The 21,725-nt window shown below is 41.4% G+C and overlaps 1 protein-coding gene across 1 annotated transcript in view; it reads right to left on the bottom strand.

Annotated features, from left to right (window-relative positions):
- Positions 1-492: 492 nt before the first annotated feature.
- Positions 493-21,725, bottom strand: part of CACHD1 (cache domain containing 1) — a 75,154-nt gene continuing 53,921 nt past the window's right edge. The window contains exons 13-26 of the mRNA XM_009319826.1: positions 20,111-20,253; positions 19,305-19,486; positions 17,507-17,617; positions 13,346-13,468; positions 11,018-11,117; positions 10,779-10,895; positions 9,420-9,580; positions 8,741-8,827; positions 8,405-8,521; positions 7,291-7,442; positions 6,732-6,893; positions 5,780-5,857; positions 4,661-4,762; positions 493-2,166 (exon numbers count right to left, since the gene is read on the bottom strand). Coding sequence (XP_009318101.1) covers positions 1,928-2,166; positions 4,661-4,762; positions 5,780-5,857; positions 6,732-6,893; positions 7,291-7,442; positions 8,405-8,521; positions 8,741-8,827; positions 9,420-9,580; positions 10,779-10,895; positions 11,018-11,117; positions 13,346-13,468; positions 17,507-17,617; positions 19,305-19,486; positions 20,111-20,253 — 1,874 coding nt within the window. The 3' untranslated portion in view covers positions 493-1,927. The remainder of the gene's footprint in view (positions 2,167-4,660; positions 4,763-5,779; positions 5,858-6,731; positions 6,894-7,290; positions 7,443-8,404; positions 8,522-8,740; positions 8,828-9,419; positions 9,581-10,778; positions 10,896-11,017; positions 11,118-13,345; positions 13,469-17,506; positions 17,618-19,304; positions 19,487-20,110; positions 20,254-21,725) is intronic.

Here is a 21,725-nt window from a genome sequence, read left to right as displayed (position 1 = left end):
TTATTTTGGATTCAAAATTAGAAATTCTGGCAAGTTGGGCCTACAGATTGACACGCAAACTGTTACAGGGCATTAGATTCAGCCCTTTGAGAACATAAAGCAGTGCTTAATAGATTTCTACAGCTGTCTGGTCAGCAAAAAACCACGCCCCAATCCTACACAAACACAGCAGAATGGCAAATCCAGCGCAACCTATTTTTCAGTAGCACAGAAGAAAAAACCCAAATGATTGGCTTTGTTGAGTCTATGCAGTGGCTGACCACTTCCAGAAATGTTCATTTCCCAAATAATGACCAACAGGCTAAAAAAAAAAAGCTTTAAAACATGTCAATACTGTCATTTATATGTAAAGTTTAGATCTTTCAAGTTTGTTTATAAAAACAAGAGGAAGCTGACCAAATGTTTCACTCCTGTTATAGCACTCATTCATACAGAAAATTAAAGGAAATTGAGACAGAATAATGTCAATCTAGCCAGTTATCCACAGAACTATACTTTATATACAGTTTATTTCACTAGAGATTTTAATTTTATACATAGTATAAAGGGGTATCCTGATATCACACATATAGTTACTTCACCGTACTGTTTAAGAACCAATTTTTTACATAATACAGTATTAAGTACCATATTAAAACAAGTCATTTTTTAAAAAAACTACATATAAATGGATGTTTATCGTATGCACAGTGCAAGAATGTTTTTATATCATTGTAATCACAAAATGTGAATCTAAAATACAACACTGATTTAAAACTAATTTATAATTATGATGCTCTGTGTTGTAGACAGACTGATTAATCTTTGTTTGAATTACCAAGCAATGTTAAGTTCCGGACAAACAGCAGCAGCTCAAAATCATGATTTCAGAAAGATACCTTCCACAGTAACCCAAGTTTTACAAAACACCGGTTTATCCCTACTTCTGATCTTGACAGTGTCCTAAGGAAACAGAAGAATGGCACAGATTTTATTTGGAATTATCTGGTAACTAATGCTAAACAAATTCTTTATTACTTCCACACAGGAAACCTTTAAGGATGATCAAAGAGGTAAAGATGGAGAGTTCATGGGCAGAATTCTCAGAATTTTAGTAACTGAGTACAGGATTTCTCCTCTACAAATAGGAAGAAAATACTGTAATATAAATCAGGTTGTAATATTTACAGAAAATAATTGTGGAAAAGAAAGCATTCATAATGTAAACACGTCAGAAACAACTTCTTCATTTTCCCTTTTGCAGAGTGGGGCAGTGGATGAATATCAGCTAATAAGAACCAGATGTCTTCCTCAGAAGAACCACTTCACCATCACAGAATATATGTGGTAGTTGTTGAGAATTGCTAACATGTTTTCTCCCCTCCCTCCCCCCAAAGTTTCAAGTTCAATAAATAGTAGAAAAATAATCCTTTACTTAAAAATCTCGAGATGCACTGTCCCAGGTTCCATACAGCAATTGTCAGAGCAGTGAACTTTCTACACACAAAACAAACTGCAGAGAAACCAACAGCCTTTCCCCCCCACCGCCTCTGTCTGGCACTTTTTTAGTCTTCAGCTGCACAGATTTCTGCTCTTCCAGTTAAGGAAACCAAATCATCTCTGGCTCTTTTAAGCTCGCTCTCTCCTCTTGGCTCAGCATAACAGGGCTTCCAAAGCTTCAGCTGCTGTATAAACTTGCATCCCTGTTTTTGGAGGTCTAACGTGCCTCCTGCTCCATTTTGTTAAATGTTATGGCAGGTCCATTCATCAAGCACATTTCCCTTCCATTTCAGAGCCAACCCTACATTTATAAAAATGTAAAGCTTTTATGCCTAACAGTTTACTCAGGAAGTTAGTTAAATCGTTCCTGGTGAAAAGCACAGAAACAAAGCTGCCCATTGCTGCATGGATCATTGTTCACAAGTTATGTTTCTTTTGTCGTTGTTCATTAGCATTCTGCATCCACAGTGTGTACCGTGACTGCAGCCTGTAAATGGTGGCTGTGGTGAAGAGTTGGGTGGTGCAACCGGTAGTGGTGAAACTTGTGACTCAACAGGGCAGCTGTTTGAGGTGGTGTGTCCAGGTCTAAGTCTTCATCGTGGTTTCCAACATCAACACCAGCCGACAATGGGTCGTTATTGCATGGAGGATTTTCACTGTCTTCCTGAGGACTCATAGTGCTGTAGCCTAGAAAATAAATCAGCAGGACTAAGAATTAAAAGCAAGACTAAAAGGTCAATATTCCATGGTGCTGACTGCTGCATCCTTCAGTGAATCAGACACAGTCAGTGCTTTATAGAGAATAAAACAATTCATTTTCTTTAATTAATAGAAAAAGAAAAAAACCAAACAAAACCATCCTCTCCTGTAAGTTCATAATGGATCCCTTTCCCTGTCACCATCTTTGTTTACAAACTTTGGGGACCTTTGGTCTGTACCACCCCAAACAGTAAAAAGCAATCGTGCATTCAACAGTTTGTTACTGTAGAATTGCTAGCACTGATTTTAAAACAAAATGTCACAGAATTTTTTATAGGGTGGTATCTTTTAAGGTATTACTTGGATTTTCACAAACAGACAAGAAATAGGTGGGATCCACTACCATAACCTCTATTCCTATCAAAACTACATCCTTCCTACGAAGGATCGCCAGCTGTTGTATCTGGAAGCAGCAAAACTTCTTCTCATCATCTTGTTGTATAATCACAGTATAGTATTTTTAAAAGGAAGAGAGCACTTTTCACCTATGAGGGTCTATTTGCAAAAACCAAGCGTATGTTTTAATGCTGGTGAGCTTTCCATACAGTTAAAGAGATCTATTGAATCCACATGGGAAGTGTTTCACACAGCAGGTCCGTTAAGTCAAACAGTACTGACACTTCCAGCTAAGCACGCGCACACAGTGCAATTAACTCGAGGCTTTCCTTTGGCTAAAATATCTGCTACTGGAGTCTAAGAAATTTAAAAAAAACAGATCAGCCGCCTACAGGAGTAATGAGACTCCTGCGCATTCACTGGGATATCCTAAGGAAATTATGTCACTCAGTGAGGAAGCCATCTTGTAACAGGTCCCTCTGAGATTTTCTGTCCCTTTCTTTTGAAGCAGGTGCTAGTAGTTACTGAGATTTGGATTTACCACTGAAACCAGCTGTTACCACTCAAAACCAGTTTGCAGTACAAACAAAACCACCTCAGTATTTCTAAATGCAAAAACACAAACAAAATTTAAAAGGAAAAATATCTTGCTTTCATTAGAAAAATAATCCTTCTCAGAAAACTTTGGCTAAGAGATGAAAAACCACTAGTGCTTCTGAGCATCTCGGTCAGGTTTTCAGCTTGAGACCCCTAAAAGAAGTGTGTTAAAAATATCAGGCTAAGTACCCCAAGATGGTTCTCATTTCCCATGATCTGAGTCATGGTTTCTAGCTGGCAGAGAGGAATTAGGGAAGAAGACTGGGCAGCCCTTTGAAGAAGATGGAATTACAGAAACTAAAAATAGAAGTGCACATTTCAGAAGCAGGTAGACAGTTACCCTGCTAACCCTGACATGTTGACTAGAAAGATGGGAAGGATTTGCTAGGACTACAAGAAATGGAGCAAAAGGAGCATTAGTCTAGCAAATCTGCCTCAGCACAGGTAATCTGGCCCCAAATCCAGGGTAATTCCTCCTAGAGCAAGATTGTCTCTCAGACATCTGTTCATCAACGTTCCAAAGCTTTGGCCTTCAGATTTCCTGTCCCTCAGCAATTCCATTAGTGCAACCACTGTCTTAATAATTGAACACGTCTGCTGTAACATACCCAGCCACTACAAGACGCAGCTAGAGCTGACATCTGTGGCACACTGCCTTGTCTAACCCTCCTCTTAATTTATATTAAGCCTCCTCATGAGTCAACAGCATGACACCCTTCTAACAGCTTTCAAGACTTAAGAAGACTTAGTCTCAGGGCATGAGAGACATATCAAAATTCCCTGAACCTAAACAGGGTTGAAGTGTGTGCGGGGGGCAAACACACATGGCTGAATACCCTTCGTTGCTATACATGTACACAGTTAATGTTGATCATTATTTGCTTAAAGATGATGTAAGATGTCCTCTGTGGTGATGGTATGGACTGAATGTGCAACAGAAAGGCTAAGGAGGCACCTGACACGTTGGTCTCTCAAATCCATGCTTACTTTACTCCAGCAAATGCAGGTGTCCAGCACATTGGTAGAATTTTATGAAAGATGTGCATGTCACATCAAAGAGAAGAGCAGTAGAGATGCTGACTTGATTGCAAGGCATTTGCTTTCTCTTGTTAAGTAGGAGAGGTCCATTATCTCAACTGAACATCTAGATTGCTTGGGTTGGTGATGGAAAAAGAGTGTGGTAAATGTAGCACCATTTCTGTCGGTCTGAATTCAGGTCACTGAGTGAAGCTGGCAGAACCCAAAATCAGACAGGGGGAGCACGGCGTTTAGCTGCTGCTATACTACTGCTCTGACAAAACCAGCTCCCTCCCTGGACAGTATCATCTGCTGAAGGGTGTCAAAACTGTGTAACCGTGAAGCAATAAGGAGCAAAGGTTTTTGTTTTGGTTTGGTTTTGGCAGCCTTATCTGCAACGTGCCAGACATCGAAGGAAACCGAGTAACCACAATCATTAACCAGGGGCCAGGGCAGTGATTCAAGGCCTTACCGTGGTCGCTCTCTGTTCCCGATCGCCCCCAGTACCGGCGTCTGCGTTCTGGGCTGTGGGCATGCCGCTCTATTACCGCTGCTATAAATCGAGTGTTACTAACTGGGAGAGAGAAAGAAACAGAACTGGTTTTAAAGAAGTGCTTTTACTGAATTGTATCAGTGGGACAAATCAGGCACAGGGGGATAGGCTTTCTGCAAACTAATTCTTCTCAAATACTACTTCTTTTAAGACGACTGTCAAGCAACAGAGGAGTAGGAGTAAAGAGGTGGTGTTTAAACGTGGAATAGATCAAGATCCAGTCGAACTCATTCACCTCATCTGCTTGGATTAACAGAAGCTAGAGAATTACTGGGCCAATGCTAAAGAACCTGTGGCAGCACTGAAAGCCGACTCAAAATGAAACTAAAAAGGACTTGGAGAAGCAGTAGATGCAAGCCATGAAACTCAGATACGCTTATTTTTCAATCTTTGAGTGTGGACACAGTTTCAAATCTTGGGTATTGTTTTAGTTCTGTTTTAGTGAGGGCCTGGAGACAGGGATCTGGTCTGACTGGAGCTCTCCCAGAGTTTAGGTGCACCGGCTCATCTTACAGTACACCAGTATCATATGCAAAATGCCATTTTTACTGAACGGTAAAGAAGTACAAGCATCCCAAATCAATGCAAATAAGATTTACTGCCACATTTGTTGAATGTACATGCCAGACTTGGCCCCTCCTTTCCAAGGCTGAGCAAAGGCAGGAGTTTTCCATACCCTGTACTGTCACAATTGCGATTTTTAAGCTGATCAGAGCTATTTCTGGAAGTGGTCATGATTGCGGGGGGGGGGGGGGAAGGGGGGAGGGGGTGGGTGGGTGGGGGGGGGGGGGGGGGATAAGGGGCAATCCTCCTCCACATATAACTGAGATTAGTCTTTTAAAAGTGAAAAACGTAATTTTTCAGCATGAGACTAAAGTTGCACTGGAAGTTACAGTTTAAGTTAAAACATTGTTCTGTCATTTTCTACTGCTAATCAGCACACAGCTTCCTCAGGTATTTTTAATTCTAGTGTATTAAGAAAACAAATGGCTTATTTAATCTAACTTTTTTTTTACAGCAAACTGATTTGGTACTTACTGATTCCTCTGTCTTCATGGCTGTCATCGTCTCTCTCGTCCCTATCATTTTCCAGGTTCGACATACGCACTGACATTTCTACACACCATTACAAACAGAAAAATGCAACTGTTAAGAGAAAAATTTTGGATCATCTTACTAAAGGCTGTCACCCTGGTAATACAGTGGAAGCACTTTGCGTTACTCTGTGAAGAGATGCAGTCTGAGCTTGGTGTGCTCTTTTTCCGAGATAGATGGGGCTAAGGATACTAGGAAAACAATACACCCCATCTCCCCCTGAAAGGAACAGGCTTTAAAGTTTTGAAGAAAGTGAACTGATTCAAAAGAACGCCAGGGTATAATCAAATATAGAGGTAATTACAGAGGTGAGAAGTGTGATCAGGGCTATCTTTCTACCAGTATCCTTTCTCCCAAACGCAGTTTTGTCTCTCAGACTTCAGTGGTTTTATCTATCTATGTATAGATATTCCATGAACATCACATGGACCAGAAGCAGGGAACACAAGTGAAAAAAAAGACATGTCCCCAACAGCCCAAGCAGAAAGGGTGTGAAAGGCAAACGCACCACTCTTGTGCAGAAATAAACATATGTGATCAGTGTGCTATGGCAAGGTCCAGAAAGCTGTGAAGCTGGGCTTATCGTTTTAGCTCTAGAAAAAGCGTAACTTCAGCATCCTGACAAGAACTGCATGTTAAGGTTTTTGGGCAGACTCTCCTCGGGCAGCGGCAGGTCTGGCTGCACCCAGGAGAGGGCAGCAATACACAAGCACCCTGGACGAGACCTGTCTTTTCTAAGGGTTGGTAAAAGGGAAATAAACCGGGGTGAAGCATTGAAACAAAACCAAGGAAAGAGATTTGGGATTTTTTGTTTTGGTGGGGTTTTTTGTTTTATTTTGGTTTGTTTTTTTTAATTCCCACCCTACTATTTCTCTCTCAAGAGTTATCAGCTCACCCTGGGCAGCCAAAGGTGACATGTGCTGGTGACTCCTCCGATGTATCTGGTGGCGATATGCGTATACTGCTAGGACAAGCACCATAATGCAGCCCATAATGCCTCCAGCCACTGGGCCGACTGGTGCACTTTTGATCATGTTCAGAGTGATTACCTCATCTCCTAAATCAAACGGGACAAAACAGAGGGAAAAAACCATAAACGCTCTGCAGAAAGGTTTAAGTCAACATCTCTGAAGATTAGAGAAGATCTTGAAGGCTTTTTAGGTGCTTAACCGTGCACACGCAGGACAGCACACTTTAAATAGAAGAAATTCAGAGAGGGTACATCTTAAAGACAGGAATATATAGCTACACTCAGCTACACATCAATATTTTCAAAAATGTAATACCCACAACAGGCCTGATGCTATTTCTTTACTGCTTGATGCACTATTTATGCTAATTTACCACTAGCATAAGAGATAAACATGTTATGTGAAGCATGCTCTGAAACTGAAAGTTCATGTTATTGAATACAAATAGTTAAATGCAGCATCTGTTCAGAAAGGCAGAGTTACCTATTGCTCCCAAGTCATCCACGTAGGGGCTCTTTGCTCCCACAATGCCACCGAAGCATTCCTTCTGAGGGGCACAATAGGACTTATCCAGATGGGTCTTCCCATCACTGTCTACCATACACCACTCGCAGTCCAACACACCAAAGCAATCCCTGAAAATTAAAAACAAAAGACGACCATATTTGCTTTCAAGTTCAACACTTCTCATTTGGCATAGCTCAGTCTATTTTAGAATCGTGAGACAGAGGGAGGCCAAAATCATCCATAAACCCTCACATACGTAACGTTTGGCCACAAAAAACTTCTCATTAAAATGCTCAAGTACCACAAGGAAAGTTATACAGGGAAGCTGCATCTTCAGCATGCATCTTCCAAGTCCGTTTGCTTTGGTTTTTTCCTCCATCCCCCAGCCCGAGCAAAGGGTGAACTTCCTACTTGAAACTCCTCCAATAAGGCATTTCTCAGCATGGTGAAGTCTGACTACGGTTCCACCCTTTTTCTGCAGTCCTTTGGAACACGGAAGAAAGGATTTGGAAAGTCTGGTCAGAGCATGATATGTTCTAGCAATCTCAGTTCCCTGGAGACGGCTCATAAATAGCAATAAATAAGCCCTCAAGCTTCTCTACGTAATGCCAAGAGTAGAGCAGAGAAGCAGGAAACTAGAAGCTGACAGGCAGCTACCATCTCTGATGTGCTCCAAAGTCACCGCTGTGAAAGTACTGTCTACTTTCTGTGAACACTTTAGTCCACACATTCTTCCAGAAGGCAGACAAACACAGCAGCACTATCCATTTTGCTAAAAGGAAGAACTCGTTGTCCTTTCAAGAGCAAATCTTCCATTGCACAACCCTCGGTTCTGAGAGTCACAAAGTGTGACGGGAACGCCATTTGTTTGCTATTAGTGGTGTTATGTGACTCAAACAGGAATACTGAGGTCTTCTGTTTCTGCACTGCAGCATCATGTAATCGTTGGTGTGTGCTATAATATCTCATTCTGGCATCATGCTTTTTTTTTCTTCTCTTTTTTGTCTTTAAAATGTGTAAGGAAGAGCTATTTTCACTTAATTATTTCAAGAACACAGTATATTTTGAGGGATGGAGAATGCCACTTTACCCGCTCTCTGTTCTCTGATTGCACTGAGTGTTAATGCACTGCGGGAGAGCATCCTGTAGGCTCGGATCGATTGCTGTGAAAGTCATTGGCTCCTGATGGACTTCACAACTCGGATTCCTATTATTGGGGCAAAAAGTAAAGCCTTGTATTATAAAAGGAGTCAAAGCACAATCAATGAAAAACATCATTTTTACCTATTACATATCATCTGCTGAATCATAATAAAAATACCGTCTATTCCGTCCTGTATCACCTGTAAGTTAGCATGAACAAACAAGTAATTTTGTTCATTAACTTCTGTCACATGCTGTTCCATTAGAGGAGGTTGGTTCTCACCTGCTTTCGGCGTTAGTGAGGTTGCCGGTACATTCATTTACCTCCAGAGGGCACTCGCAAGGGCACTCACATTCGTTCTGTTCCATTCTTCAGGGGCAGAAAACACACAGAAAATGCATCAGACCTTGCACCATGATTTTAACCCCATAGTGCAGCTCCGTAACAGCAGTTCACCGTGGAGAAGGCTGTTCAGTAACCTTTCTCCTTCCCCCAGGAACACGGGGATTGCTCTATTCTGCACTGGGACTGAGGACAATGTAATAACAAAGCCTCTCTGCTCTGTTACTCACCCCCCGAAATTTAAAAAGCAGGCAACCCCTGGACAAGTCTCAGATCTAGATGCAAGGATCTTTCTTGCCAGTACAACAAACACGTAATGATGCTGGTGTAGGCAAAATCTCCTCCAAGCACCAGGATCCCCTCAATGAAAAACTATGTCAATCCACATAAAATCATGGGTATTAATATGCCAGAACAAAGGGCCTGAACCACAGATAACTGCCCCTGAGAAACTGAGTCTGTCCTGTTTTTTTAACATTATCTACCCCAAAGTATCAAGAACAAACTACCCTGTGTTTTAATACACTGATAATATAGTATTTTTTATAAACCTTGAATCAAGAAAGAGGGAAGAAGTAAATGCCTGGACCAGCCCGTTCATTTCCAATCTCCTGCTCACCTGTGGCAGTTGAGGCAGAGTCTGTCTACCATACTGCAGGCACAGAAAGCAAGCGAATCGCAGGTCTCATTGACGATTCCTACGAAGGCGTTGGTGCCCGGGATTCTCGTCAGTCTGTACTTGGAGCAGTGACTGCCGTGCACGAGGTTTGTCAGATCACCCTAGGAAAAAAAACAAATAGTGTCAACAGTGTAGCAAGAAACCCGTTGTTTTAAGGAGCTGAAGACTCTCCCCCTTCCAAGGAAACCGACAGAGCTGAGGGAACACAAATGCACGGGAGTGCTGCCTTCGCAAATAAGAGGATTCTAAAATTGTTCATCAACCTGTTGAGTTTTGCTTCCGAACTACTGCTGGGTGGAAAGACTCTGCTGAAGATAGAAAAAAATACGCTTAGCTTGTAAACGTTACGAGATGTGGCAGCAGCGTTGAACCCAATATCCCGCTGACAGCAGGTTACATTTCACTCCTCCGCATCCCTCACCGACCCATCCCCATTATGCCAGCCATCAGGGACCTCCGCAAAGAGGCTCTGCTCTGACGGGGAGGCACCATCACGACTTGTTGAAACCTTCCTGGCACATGTACTATAAAAAAAAATACACCACAGCACTGTGCAGCTGTGATCTATTTGGTAGGCAGACTCATTCCTGATTCCTATTTGCATGCCACAATCTTAAGCTTTCACTCTGTCCTATACAATTTCCTTTACAGTAATACACTTTCTATTTTGCATTTCAAGTGTGGGGAAAATGTTTAAGCCTACCTCACATAAATCAATGTATTCTGCCATAACTTTCAAATATTTTTGCCACTCATTTCCCACCTTCTCCTCCCAGTAATAATTGAAAAGTATTATTTAAAGAGCAGCTTCTCCCACAGAGCTTAACATCTTTTGAATAATTCTGCAGTGATCTTGCAAGGGTGGATCTGTGGCGTTGCAATCAGCTTTCATGGCTGTACCTGTGTCACAGGAGGACGTGATACTGGTCAGAGTTGGAAGCCAGAGGTCAGGAGAGGATCCAAAGCAAAAAATCCCAAATACTGCTGGAAACTCCTCACCTAACAACCGAGAATTTATTTTCATGACGCTGGATGAGACTTCACAGACATCAACCACAGCTGACCAGCGATCACATCCATAATCCCTTGTATGTCAACTGACTCCTCACGCGAGCACAGTTTGTGCAGTCCAGATCGCTGATTTTGTGTTTGGAGCGGGTGAACGGAGGCCAATCCACACGGAAGACTGGCTTCGAGCCTCGTCTGCTGATCCTGGCAAGGATCTGCGTTTCCACCAAAAGAAACCCAACCCAACCAAAGTACATTCAAAAGCAAAATAAAACAGAAAAACACACTTACCACTAAGCTGGTATTAAATTTATAAAACCGCTGAACTGTTCTGTCACTGAAGCTGTTGCAGAGGTTTTTCTTGACAAAGTTTGGGTGGTTCAGAATGTCATTTGCTACCAAAGGCTCCTAAACGAAAAACAGAGGATTTTATGCCTTTGAAGTCAGACACAAAGAGCAGCTTCTCTAGAGTCCTTACCACCTCAGAAATTAGAAAAGGTAGGAATAAACCAAGAAAAAAGGAGCCAGACCTTGTGTGTAATGTGCTGTTGCTCCACCGGTGCGTGTCCTTTGGGATCGATGAGGGTTGGGTGTGCCACAAGGTACCCTCTGTCTTCCATGATAAAGCACCTGCCCCACAACAAACAAAGAGGAGAGCCTCCCATTAGACCTCCTCGGGCTTTAGAGAGGTACAGTGAAATGAAACATGATCTTAAATTTACAGCTAGAGGAACAATTTTTAAAGGCTTCCATTTATTGAAATAGCAGGGCCATTAAACAAATTCACTGCAAAATGTCTTTAAAGAATATATCGGGTATTTCCCTGAAGCTTTTAAATCTGTTACCGTTACAGCAAGCCTTGACCATCAAGGACTTGAAAATGGAACTGATTAGAAACAGAAAGAAAAACTGATCAGTGCGTTGTCTTGTCTGATTGGGGAAGATCCACAAATAAATGAAGCATAATGAACTTGGAAAGCTTTAACAGTTCATTAATCTACTATGTTACTAATTAAACAGAGATTTCACACTCTCCTTTAATGACCTCCCGCTTTAGAATTCAATTTTAACGGGGAGATAAATAATTCCTGTTTCATTCTCAGCCTTCCCAACCTTTCCTCTCCCTTTTCAGCTCTTCACATTAGTTTCCCGTGTGATCTCAGGGAAATGATTTCGGATCTGTGCCCCTATCTAGAAACCAGTGTGCTGTGAGGTTTTAATCCGTAATGTTTTCGGCATCTTCCGTTTCCATAGCCGCAGACAGCCGCACTGGCAAGGCGGAGGAGCAAGCAGCACCGTGGATGGCACAGCCTGCGCCAAGATCAAGAGAATTGGTGGCCGCAGAAGGGAGGCGGGAGGAGGTTAATGTGGCCACTCAATGCTCCTGAAGTGCTCAGCGGGGTAGCAGCCATGTCCCCCGGCACAGCAGGGCTTTGGCAGGGCCCCGCAGCTGCACCGCTGCCCCGGCCTCCTGCCTGGGGCTGGCGGACACTTCATGTGGCTTTAAAGTCTGCGATTCCCATGGCAGTCCGCTGTGTAAAGCTCTACCCTACATCGGCTCACGGAGGGAGAGAGCAGATATAATTTAAAGCAATCAGCACAGAACAGATGGGACTGTACACTTTAGGTATACAAAGGAGTCATGAAAACTTGTAGTTGGATATTTTTTACTGTCCCAAACTGTTTGGGCTTTGCATTAGAAATTCACATCGCGATTGTTGCATTTTCTCTTTTTTCTGAAAGATGCTACAGGAAACAGGAGAACGAGTAGGCTTGTGATTACCCCAGAATGACTGCAGAGGGAAAAAGCTTAGTAGAGATACATTAAAAATCCCCAAATGCCTGTCGGATAGTTAGAATAGTTGTCTCTTAGTACGTGCGTGCATTTACGCAGAGGCTGTATGTATTAGATCCGGCTTCTGCGTTAGAATGGTCTAACAAAGCATTTAACAATATGCTTGAAATTCCTCATTTAGAGTATGTAGAAACAGAACCCATCTGACCCCATTGATTATTAATAGTTTTTAACTGGGGGGGAAGGAATGCCAAGCCAGAAATCCTGGTGGTTAATACACCATAAAATATATAAAAAAATACCCAAACCAAACCAGAAAACTGGGAGGATGACAGAAACCCACTTCCCTTCCCAAATTTAAGGTTTAAAAACAAACAAACAACAACAATGCCCAAACCATGTTATCAGGTTACTCCAGATCCAAACCAGAGTCTACCCCTACCCTTGCCCCCGCCTCGCCTCCCCCTCCCTGATTTTTCCAGTGAAGGAAAGAGGAACAATTAAGATACACAGAGGTCTAAATAAAATTAGATACTCCAGATGAAATCAGACTTCTTCTGACTAGTGTTGTGGTATGTATTTCTGAGAAAAATATAACAAAAGTATATTTTAATAATCATAGTTAAAATAACTAGAGATAATACATCATTATTACATGCTCACAGTAACTAAATAGGTAAAATGAAAACAAACAGAACAGAATGGAAAGTGCATTCATTTAATGAAGAATGGTTTTCTGCCCAGGATTTCAGTGAAGTCTAAATATAACAAAAAAAAAAAAAAATCAGTTATCTTCCATTTTTGTATTCCTGCAGACTGTTTATTTAGCTGATGACAGTTTGATCTTGTGTAACAAAAAACTCCACATAATCTTTATGAGAATAACAAGCACAAATTTTAGTGGAAATCAGAGAACACACACTGAAAGTAACAGAATCCTAGAATAAGTTAAGTTGGAAAGTACCTCTGGGTCATCTGGTTAAAAAAAAAATCAAAACACAAACCAAAACGAAAAAACAAAAAAAAAGCTTTAGATATTCATTGCCTGGAAAGAACGGCTTACCTTATTTTGTTTCCTCCATCTTGGTTACAAACTGGCAGCAGGTCCATGAGAACTTTGTAGAAGTATCGGAGGGTGAAGTCAATGCCCATTACTGCCACCGAATGTCCTGAAGACATCTGTGCACTGCAAAGAGGCGGGGGGGGGGAGGAAAAAGGCTTTCATGGCTGTATTAATAATTAATATTTTAATTACTCAGTTCCCTACTTGAAAAGGGGACTGGCTTCTCTGGCATGTAAATGACGAGCTGAAATCCACACCTCCACACTGAAGCTCAGTTCACCCTGCTTGTGTTTAAACGAACACTTATAGCAGCTGTAAACGGAGAGAACAGTGTCTTAACAGTGTTAGTTATTTGCTGCAAATGCTGAAGTCTCTCCACATAAATTGCACCTCATGCAACCAGCATGTGGAGGAGAGAGGAGACAGCCCAGGACTGGATCACACCCAGGAACCGACCCTTCTCCCCACAGGCTGTGCTCCCTCGACTCTTACATTCACCCCTACCACCTATTTAGCAACATAAATCAGGATTAAAAATTCCCCACCTGCACAAATGAACACAGGACGCAGCTCCTGCATTTCTAGCACTCGAATCCTCACTGCCTCGGGGGGGGTTATGTTCTGTACCGCTCCTCTTTGCTCAGCCCCCAGCGTTAGGACCTGAATATGAAGCTGCCATAGACATTTTGCTAAATCCCTAAAATTCCAAAGTGTAGGAGTGATTATGAATTTCAGCCAGAAAAAAAAGCTGGCCAAGGTACAAACATGAATGAGGTTAGCTTGCACCAGGCAACTAGGTGGTATTTAGGTGCTGGTTAATGAGCACTGTGTTAAATGCTTCAAATCACATCCTACTAACAGGCCAGTTATCTGTGCTAGCTGGAATTAAACACGACTAGGTTCATGTTAACCTGACGCCGCCTCCCACTGCCTACAGAGAGCCAAGTGACATTTAAAACCGTATCACTTCACAAATGTTCTGATTCAGTATCTTTCCCCAGTGTAGGGCAACCATAAAATAAACATTTAGGGAAAGGGCAGAACCTGGAGTCTCTGTGGATGCTCACCAGCAGTGGCAGCAAGAGCTGCTGCGAATTGCAGTATTTCGCCCATGCTGAAAATGCGCTTGTGTTCCTATTTTTACACACCAGTTCGGGAATATACACAGTTGCCTTAGCAACTGATACATCAAAGACCGACAAAACAGTCTCAGGCTGATGTATGGAAGTGTATTTTCTCACAGCTCTATAAAGGTAAAAAAGTGCTACTTTTGCTCAGTTGCATCGTTTTAACTTTCCTCACCATCAGTGAAGCAATTGCAAGAGGTCTCCTGGAAGAAGCACAGTCTTGACATTTGGCTGAGACCATTTGGATGCTGAAAGCTCCAAACAGAAATTATATTCTATGTATGTTGTTATTTTCCCAAGACTTCCTGTCCTGGCAAATTCCCACCTTCCCCTCAGGAGAAACATCCAGATATGCAAGACCTCCTGAATCAGTACACTTGAGCTAAGGCGCAAATCTCCACTGGGCAGCTGGGCATCAGAGCAGCGAAGTTCTGGAACAAAAGCCTTCTAATATGATAATAGGGGAAAATAACTAATACATATTATGGCAGGTTATGAAAATGATTGCATGATGCGGTGATCTGCAGTAGCCTGAGGCTGGACCGAATGATGAGGGAATCTCTGTCACTCCTCCATTTCTAACACCCAAATTCTCAAAGATTGCTTCCTGCAGCACTGAGATGGCACAGCCAGACCAAGTTATCTCTCATCCCTGAAGGATGCAAAATGATCAGCTCATACTCAAATCACAGGGCGCGCTACTTTGCACCTATGCGGGCCTTACGTTGATGACAAAGGAGACACCTTTGACTTGCTAGTTTTTAAAATCTGCTTTTCTAAATAATTTTATCTCTGAAGATAGGAATAAAAACGTTTAGAAAAAGAAGATAACTGAACAGCACAGCTGGACTATACAAAGTAGAGGCTGCTGGCAGCCCCTTATCCATATAAAACCAACTCTGTTTACTGGACTGAAGTTTGCTTTTAAAGAGGTACAGTGAAGATGCAGTCAAATCTAATTTGTAGATTTATAAATACAGATTCTAAAAACCTGCATTTAATTTATTTTTAACATTACCCATTTCATGGAGAAGGAATGGGAAGAAGGATGACAGTAAGCAGCACAGATACATTTAACTGTATGTGACAAGGCATCAAGCTATGAAGTTACTGCTCTGTCCTAACAGACAAAAAGCCATTAAGAATGCTTTAAATATTTTAGCTTCATTTTTAAGCATTAAATCCTCTTGGTTTGCTGATGCGAGCCATATTAAATAACTTCTCGCATGAATCTTCTATTCCCAGCCTCCCAAAAAGAAGTAGGATATACATAAAATAGGAATGAGAGATAAGCGTCAGTTCCAGATAAACTAATGTTGTTATTTAAACCCACACAGCGGTTTCTAATGTGAGTATGCCTATTAACTCTACTGATTCCTCCCCCACCCCTCCGTTTTTTTAACTAAGACCTCTTTGGGGATTATAACCACATGTGAGTATAAGCTTTAGAGGTCATATTTACCCAGGAATCACATTCACATCTGCCAAACTTTGTTTAACCGTACTTTAATCATGTTCTAATAACCCACGTGAGCTTTAAGTTCTTAAAGCTAACTGAACCATCGCTTGCTAGATAAAAATCAGAATTTTAATTAATTGCACTTTTCTTCTTACGAAAGTGCTTATTTCCCTTAAGTAAATTCCTCTGTGAGAAGCACCACGCAGGCGTTAGGCCTGGTAATACCCCTGCCAAAAAAAGACATGCAGGTGTCCCGTGGTGGGAAATTCCAAACAAAGACGAGATGTCTCTGAGAAGAGTAGAAAAGCAGTGTCCCCCCCGGCTCTGCTGGCTTTGTGATCTGTATTTACCAGCGCAATGTTAGAAGTTACCTTTGTACTGGTGGGGTCTTAGATGGAGCGTGTGCAGAAGCCACATGCTCAGTGAAAGTTTTGGAAGAGACTCCGTATAAAAACCAAAACAAGTAACTACTATTTCTGAAACTCGGGAAAGCTTATGATAGAAAGGTTTACTACATATTCTACAAACTAACCTCCTTTAAACATTCTACATCTCAATCTGAACCTGAGCCTTAGGCTGGGGGCCTGGCCAGGAGGGAGCTGAAACAAAAAAAGTCTGGTCCTCGAGGGAAGGGTCATTCCAGTACTGACAAGGTGTTCATAGACAGACTGACTCCACTTCTCCTGGTGGTGATATTACACTGTACTGAGAATAAAGGAAACGCTGAGATTCTCTTGATCAACTTTGAGTGAAGATACATTAGAATTTCCCCTTTCCTTTTTTTTAAACCATAGAAGACTAATTAATAAAGAAAATGCTTCTTCCTATATGGCTATGATGTTCATTTTGGTTTTGATCCCAAAGGCACAGGCTGCTATTTCCACTCTGATTTGTTTTCTGCAATCCCATATGGGCAGTTGAAGGTTTACAGGCTTCTCCTCAAGTTCTTCTTCCTCCTGAAAGCCCCTGTCCAGACTGAATTTAAACAGCCCAGGCAAGGAGCTCCCCCAATTTCTGGAGTACGGACAGACCTTTAATTAAAACCACCTTGTGGACTAACCTCTATTTGCAGTTAGGTACATCTGCTTTCACCTCTTATTCCCTCCAAAGATCACCCTGGCACATACAACTTCAGGAGTGTAAGTGCAAGTAACTTCAGGAAATTCAGAGATTAGCTGTCTTGATGAAAAAAAAGTAGTCCGTCTTATTTGACTACCGGCAGAGAGGGAATATATCCTAAACTGCCTAACGAAAGCGATCCCTCTCCTCCTCCTAGGTGCCTGTCTTGCATGCATGACATTTCATCTCACGTTCATCCAGGAGCACATTCTCGCTAATCAATCTTTTTTCTATATGCTATTATTATTCGTATATGAATAGAGCTACAGAATATAAACCTATTCATATACCATGGATTTTTCACAGTGTTTCAGTGTTTTCACTGAATCTACACAAGGTTATATCACATTTCATCAGAAGCACTTTAAAACCAGGTTTGGTTTTCAGTTCTTGAACAGGAAGGAGTTGCTATTTGAGAGTATTCTTGCTTGACACAAACCTCAAAACACCATTTACCTGGAAGAATGGACTGTGTGACTGATCGTAACGACGTAGCCTGCCCCTCCAACATCTAAGTAGGGACCAGTAAAGGTAATTAGTCCTGGATTAGCCACTGCATGCAAGTACCTAAGGGCAGCCAAAAGAAACACTCATAATTAGCAAAAAATGCTTACTGTAAACTTTAAGACAGTATCCTTGATTTTGCAGAAACACAAACATTGAATTCTGCACACTGTAAACAACGTGCTGCCAAATTAATGTTTCTTAATATTAAACAAGTACCTAAGTATGATTAGGATCTAGACCTAAAACAGACTTGCTCAATAAACAGTTCCTCAGTACATACAACTGCATTAAAAAAGCTCAATTTACTTCTGCACAGAATACATTTAATGTCATTTTAGACATTTTTCCCCAGAACAACGTATGATTTAGTGCCAGTAGACTCAAACTCAGAGCAAACACTGGCAAAATTATGTTGCAAACGCAGGAGAAAGGACGTCCTATAGGCAGAATTCACACATGAAAATCTGGAAAGATGTCAGAAAGTGACTACAAATTACAATCTCTTTTAAAACTTACTGCCAACATAAAAGGAGCCACAATCATGTCAAGTATCTTCCTACTGTCATAAGAAAGTTTATAAAATATTCCACCTGTTGGAAATGCTTTTGTGTATGAAAAGTCTATTACTTTGCTTTCCAGTATACTAACCCATGAGTCTGGATTGCACCGTGCAAGTGACTGAATTCTACTTTATTACTAGTGCTTTGCTTGCATCTTCTTTCCAAAACATTGCCATTTGGCTTTAGATGAAAAACAAGACATTATGGCAGGCTGCATATGGAGGCTTTTTCAAAACCATGGGTTGAAAAAAATCAGTGAAGTGTGAAAGGAAAAAAAAACCCCTCCCCAAAACAACAATGAAAATAATTTGAGAGCTTTTAAAAGGAGACAAGGGTTTGTAAAAGGGCATTCAGTTAATTTACAACATGAATGCACCCTGTTTATCTCACTACAAAAAAAGAAAGCAAAATTCCATCATCTTATCTGTCAGCAAAAACACAAACAACAACAAAAAGGAAGAAAACCTGAAAAAAAGCTAATCAGTAGCTATGGTAATGATTTTTTCAGGGAGAACATGGGTGAGGAGAGCTACAGTATGGCCAATGCCAGGAGCAATTCAGAGCCTTCCCCGTACAGCTGGAGGGTTGGGACCCAGCCAGCGCTGGCTCGTGCCTTTCCCAGCGTCGCTGTGCGGCAGCACCTGGCTGGCTGCTTTCAACAAAGCACACACGTCAAAACACACTCCAGAGCGCTCTCATGTCTCAGGCTCTCATTTGTAATGTATACAAATATTTTCCCAAATCAGTTGCTAGTGCATAATTAATAATGCACAGTCGAGCCAGCAAATTCCTACTTTAAATTAGTGATGAAATCCACTGTAAACAAACAAACAAGACGACTAAAATATTAACAACCAAAAATGGCACAAGGAGCTGAAAACACTCCCGAATTAGCTAATCCCTAAAGGGGATACTCATTTTCTGAATACTTATATTCCCATCTGCCATAGCAGGGATATGAAACAGAAACTATCACTTAAAATAAAAAGGGTTGAAATTAGAACCAATAGAGGTTTTAACTAGCTGGATTTAAGCACCTAGCCTTTTATGCACGATGAAAACATTTCTAGTTAAATAGATTATAGCTGGCCATAAAAACACCCAGGCTATGAAATTGATACCAAATATTTCCCTTATTGCCCTCCAAGATTATCCAAAGCTTTGATAACGGGACCCTAAAAACTCACCATTGTCTCCTGGTGGGATCAAATGCTTTGTCCATGAGGGAACCGGGGTAAATTCGAAGCACCCCATTGGGGGTTGCTATGTAACGGCGCACAATATAACTGTTCAGGCTACTCATTTCCATTTGTGTCATCCATTCATCTGTGACGTGACTGGTAGCCATTACTTCATTTCTGACAGAGAACTGCAAAACAAAGGCGGACCTAGCAGGGTTCCTCTAAGACTTGCATGAAAAGATAATAAGCTGCTCGCGGGGTTTCCTTAAGAGCGATCGGAGATCATCTAAACTCAATTACTTGTTTAAAGTCTTCCCACACCAGACGGATCTGGCACATTCCAACCAAAGGAAAAGCTTATTATAATGAAATAAGCTTATTATAATGAAATATTGTTGTCGTTATCTCTGTGGCTTTTAGAGTTTGCTTTTTTACTTCACGTAAATATAAATACTGCTCCGCTTGCACACAAAACAGAAATTTCTCATTTATATGCCTACGAACACAAAGATATTTCTGCTAAGAATTTACTGTAGCTTTAATTTTTCTAGCGTTTATTTCAATAGCTGCTTATCAACTTTTTTCCCCCCTCTTGGGGAGGAAGCCCTCTCCCTCCTCTCTCCACTCTTCTAGGCCTTGAAGCCCACGGCCATCTCTCCAGGCATGGGAATACCACTCCAAACCACCACTCCATAACCCTATGAGCATGAGGAGATCAGTGTCTCAGATACTCCCCTCCTGGATGAAGGCGTGGGACGTGAGGAAACCGGGGTCTCCAGGGCTGACCAGAGCAGTCAGCACCGAGAACATACCTTAAGGCCAGGATTGGCAATCAGGCGCGTGTTGTCGCTGAGGTACGCTGTGTAATGCTCCACCATCCGCTTCGTCTCAGGCTGGCTGAGATGTTCGTATGGAGAAGAGAAGCTGCCTGCAGAGAGCATTACCGTAGGGCTTTCTAAAAATAGCAAAATATGAGAAAGTTAAGGACAAAGAATTGCACATATTGCATAGTAAACACATTCGTATCACGAAAGGGTATCCTCCCCCTGTTCCTCCACTCTCCCACACTTCAGCATGCAAAGCGCACAGCTCCTTCAGGTCACGGGTGGACTGTGAGCGAGGGCAGGAAACGTGAAGTTCTCCATCCAAACCAGAGCGCTTACCAGAACAGCTTGCCTGCCCAGGCACTGACAAAACTTATCTTCCATGTGAACTACCTTTCTTGCTTCAAAATACAGATGTCACGAAGTTAGTCCACTTACTCTGATCTCCACATGTTATTTGGTAGGCTTTAGTGCCTTTGTTCTCAAAGTCTAAGCAATTTCTGAATTACTACTTTTCGAAAGATTACAGAAGCTGTTTTCCCTTAAGAAAAGATTTTGTGCTAAAGAAGAAGAAATTAGTTATCCATGTTTAGGTTAGATATGGCAGAGGAAAACAAAAACAAGCACTTTCATTTACAGACAATGAACAAATGGAGAATTACAAGCGCAGAAGAGGGAGCTTACCAATAAAAGTGTAGCTGTCTGGGGTGATTTTCAGAACAGACTAGAAAGTAAACTTTCATTGTGCAGAAACTGCAATACCAGACAGCTTTTTCTTTTTAAAAGAAAAATGATTATGATGATGCAGGGCTGAAGGTTGAGAAGAACGCCTTTTCTGAGTATTTGACCCATGGAACCCGATTTCCCTGTGTGTAATGGTCTCCAGAGGAAAAACTTCACTGGAGTATGTGAAGTGTTCTGCTTTTATTCACATTCCTCTAAAACACATCACCATACATCCAGCAACCATATGTACTGCAGTCATCACTTATGAACTTCTATTACAGTCCTTCATCTGCTTCCCAGACCAAATATTCCGATGTTATTGCATTTTGCTTTGCATGAAGTTTTTCCACTTGTCAGCTTAGTACTGCATTTTCTGGATATTTTCCATTTATATCTTGTCTTTTTGGATATAAGATAATCAAGAATAGGCACCACATTAAAGAAAGAAAAAACCCTGTATTCTAAACAATTGGCAAAGCAATTTCCATAGGTTTGTTAAGTTCCTCTATAACTCCTCCAGTCTAATCTCACTTAGCTATTTGTGGCACTGCAATATAGCTAAGAAAATACCACAACTGTGCCGCTAATCCACTATGAGACCTTCAAATCTTGCTACAAACAAAAGCACTTAATTCAGAACTTCTTATAATACAGCACAGATTTTAGTAAAAACCTCCAAGAGTAATACTTAAACATGAAAGCTTGCAACTTATGATGCTTACATAAAAAAACTCTATGTTCTTAGGATATATTATGTTTTTTAAGTTCTCTATCCTTTCCAGACACTAGAACTTACACTGCCATAGAGACTCTCCCTCTTTCCAGTAATATTTGAGCAACTACTGAAATCAGTCAGGTAGAGAAAAATCAGTTCAGC

This window comes from Pygoscelis adeliae, unplaced genomic scaffold (assembly GCF_000699105.1).
Source record: "Pygoscelis adeliae isolate BGI_AS28 unplaced genomic scaffold, ASM69910v1 Scaffold181, whole genome shotgun sequence".
NCBI lineage: Eukaryota > Metazoa > Chordata > Aves > Sphenisciformes > Spheniscidae > Pygoscelis > Pygoscelis adeliae.
This window is presented reverse-complemented; position numbering and strand designations above follow the sequence as displayed.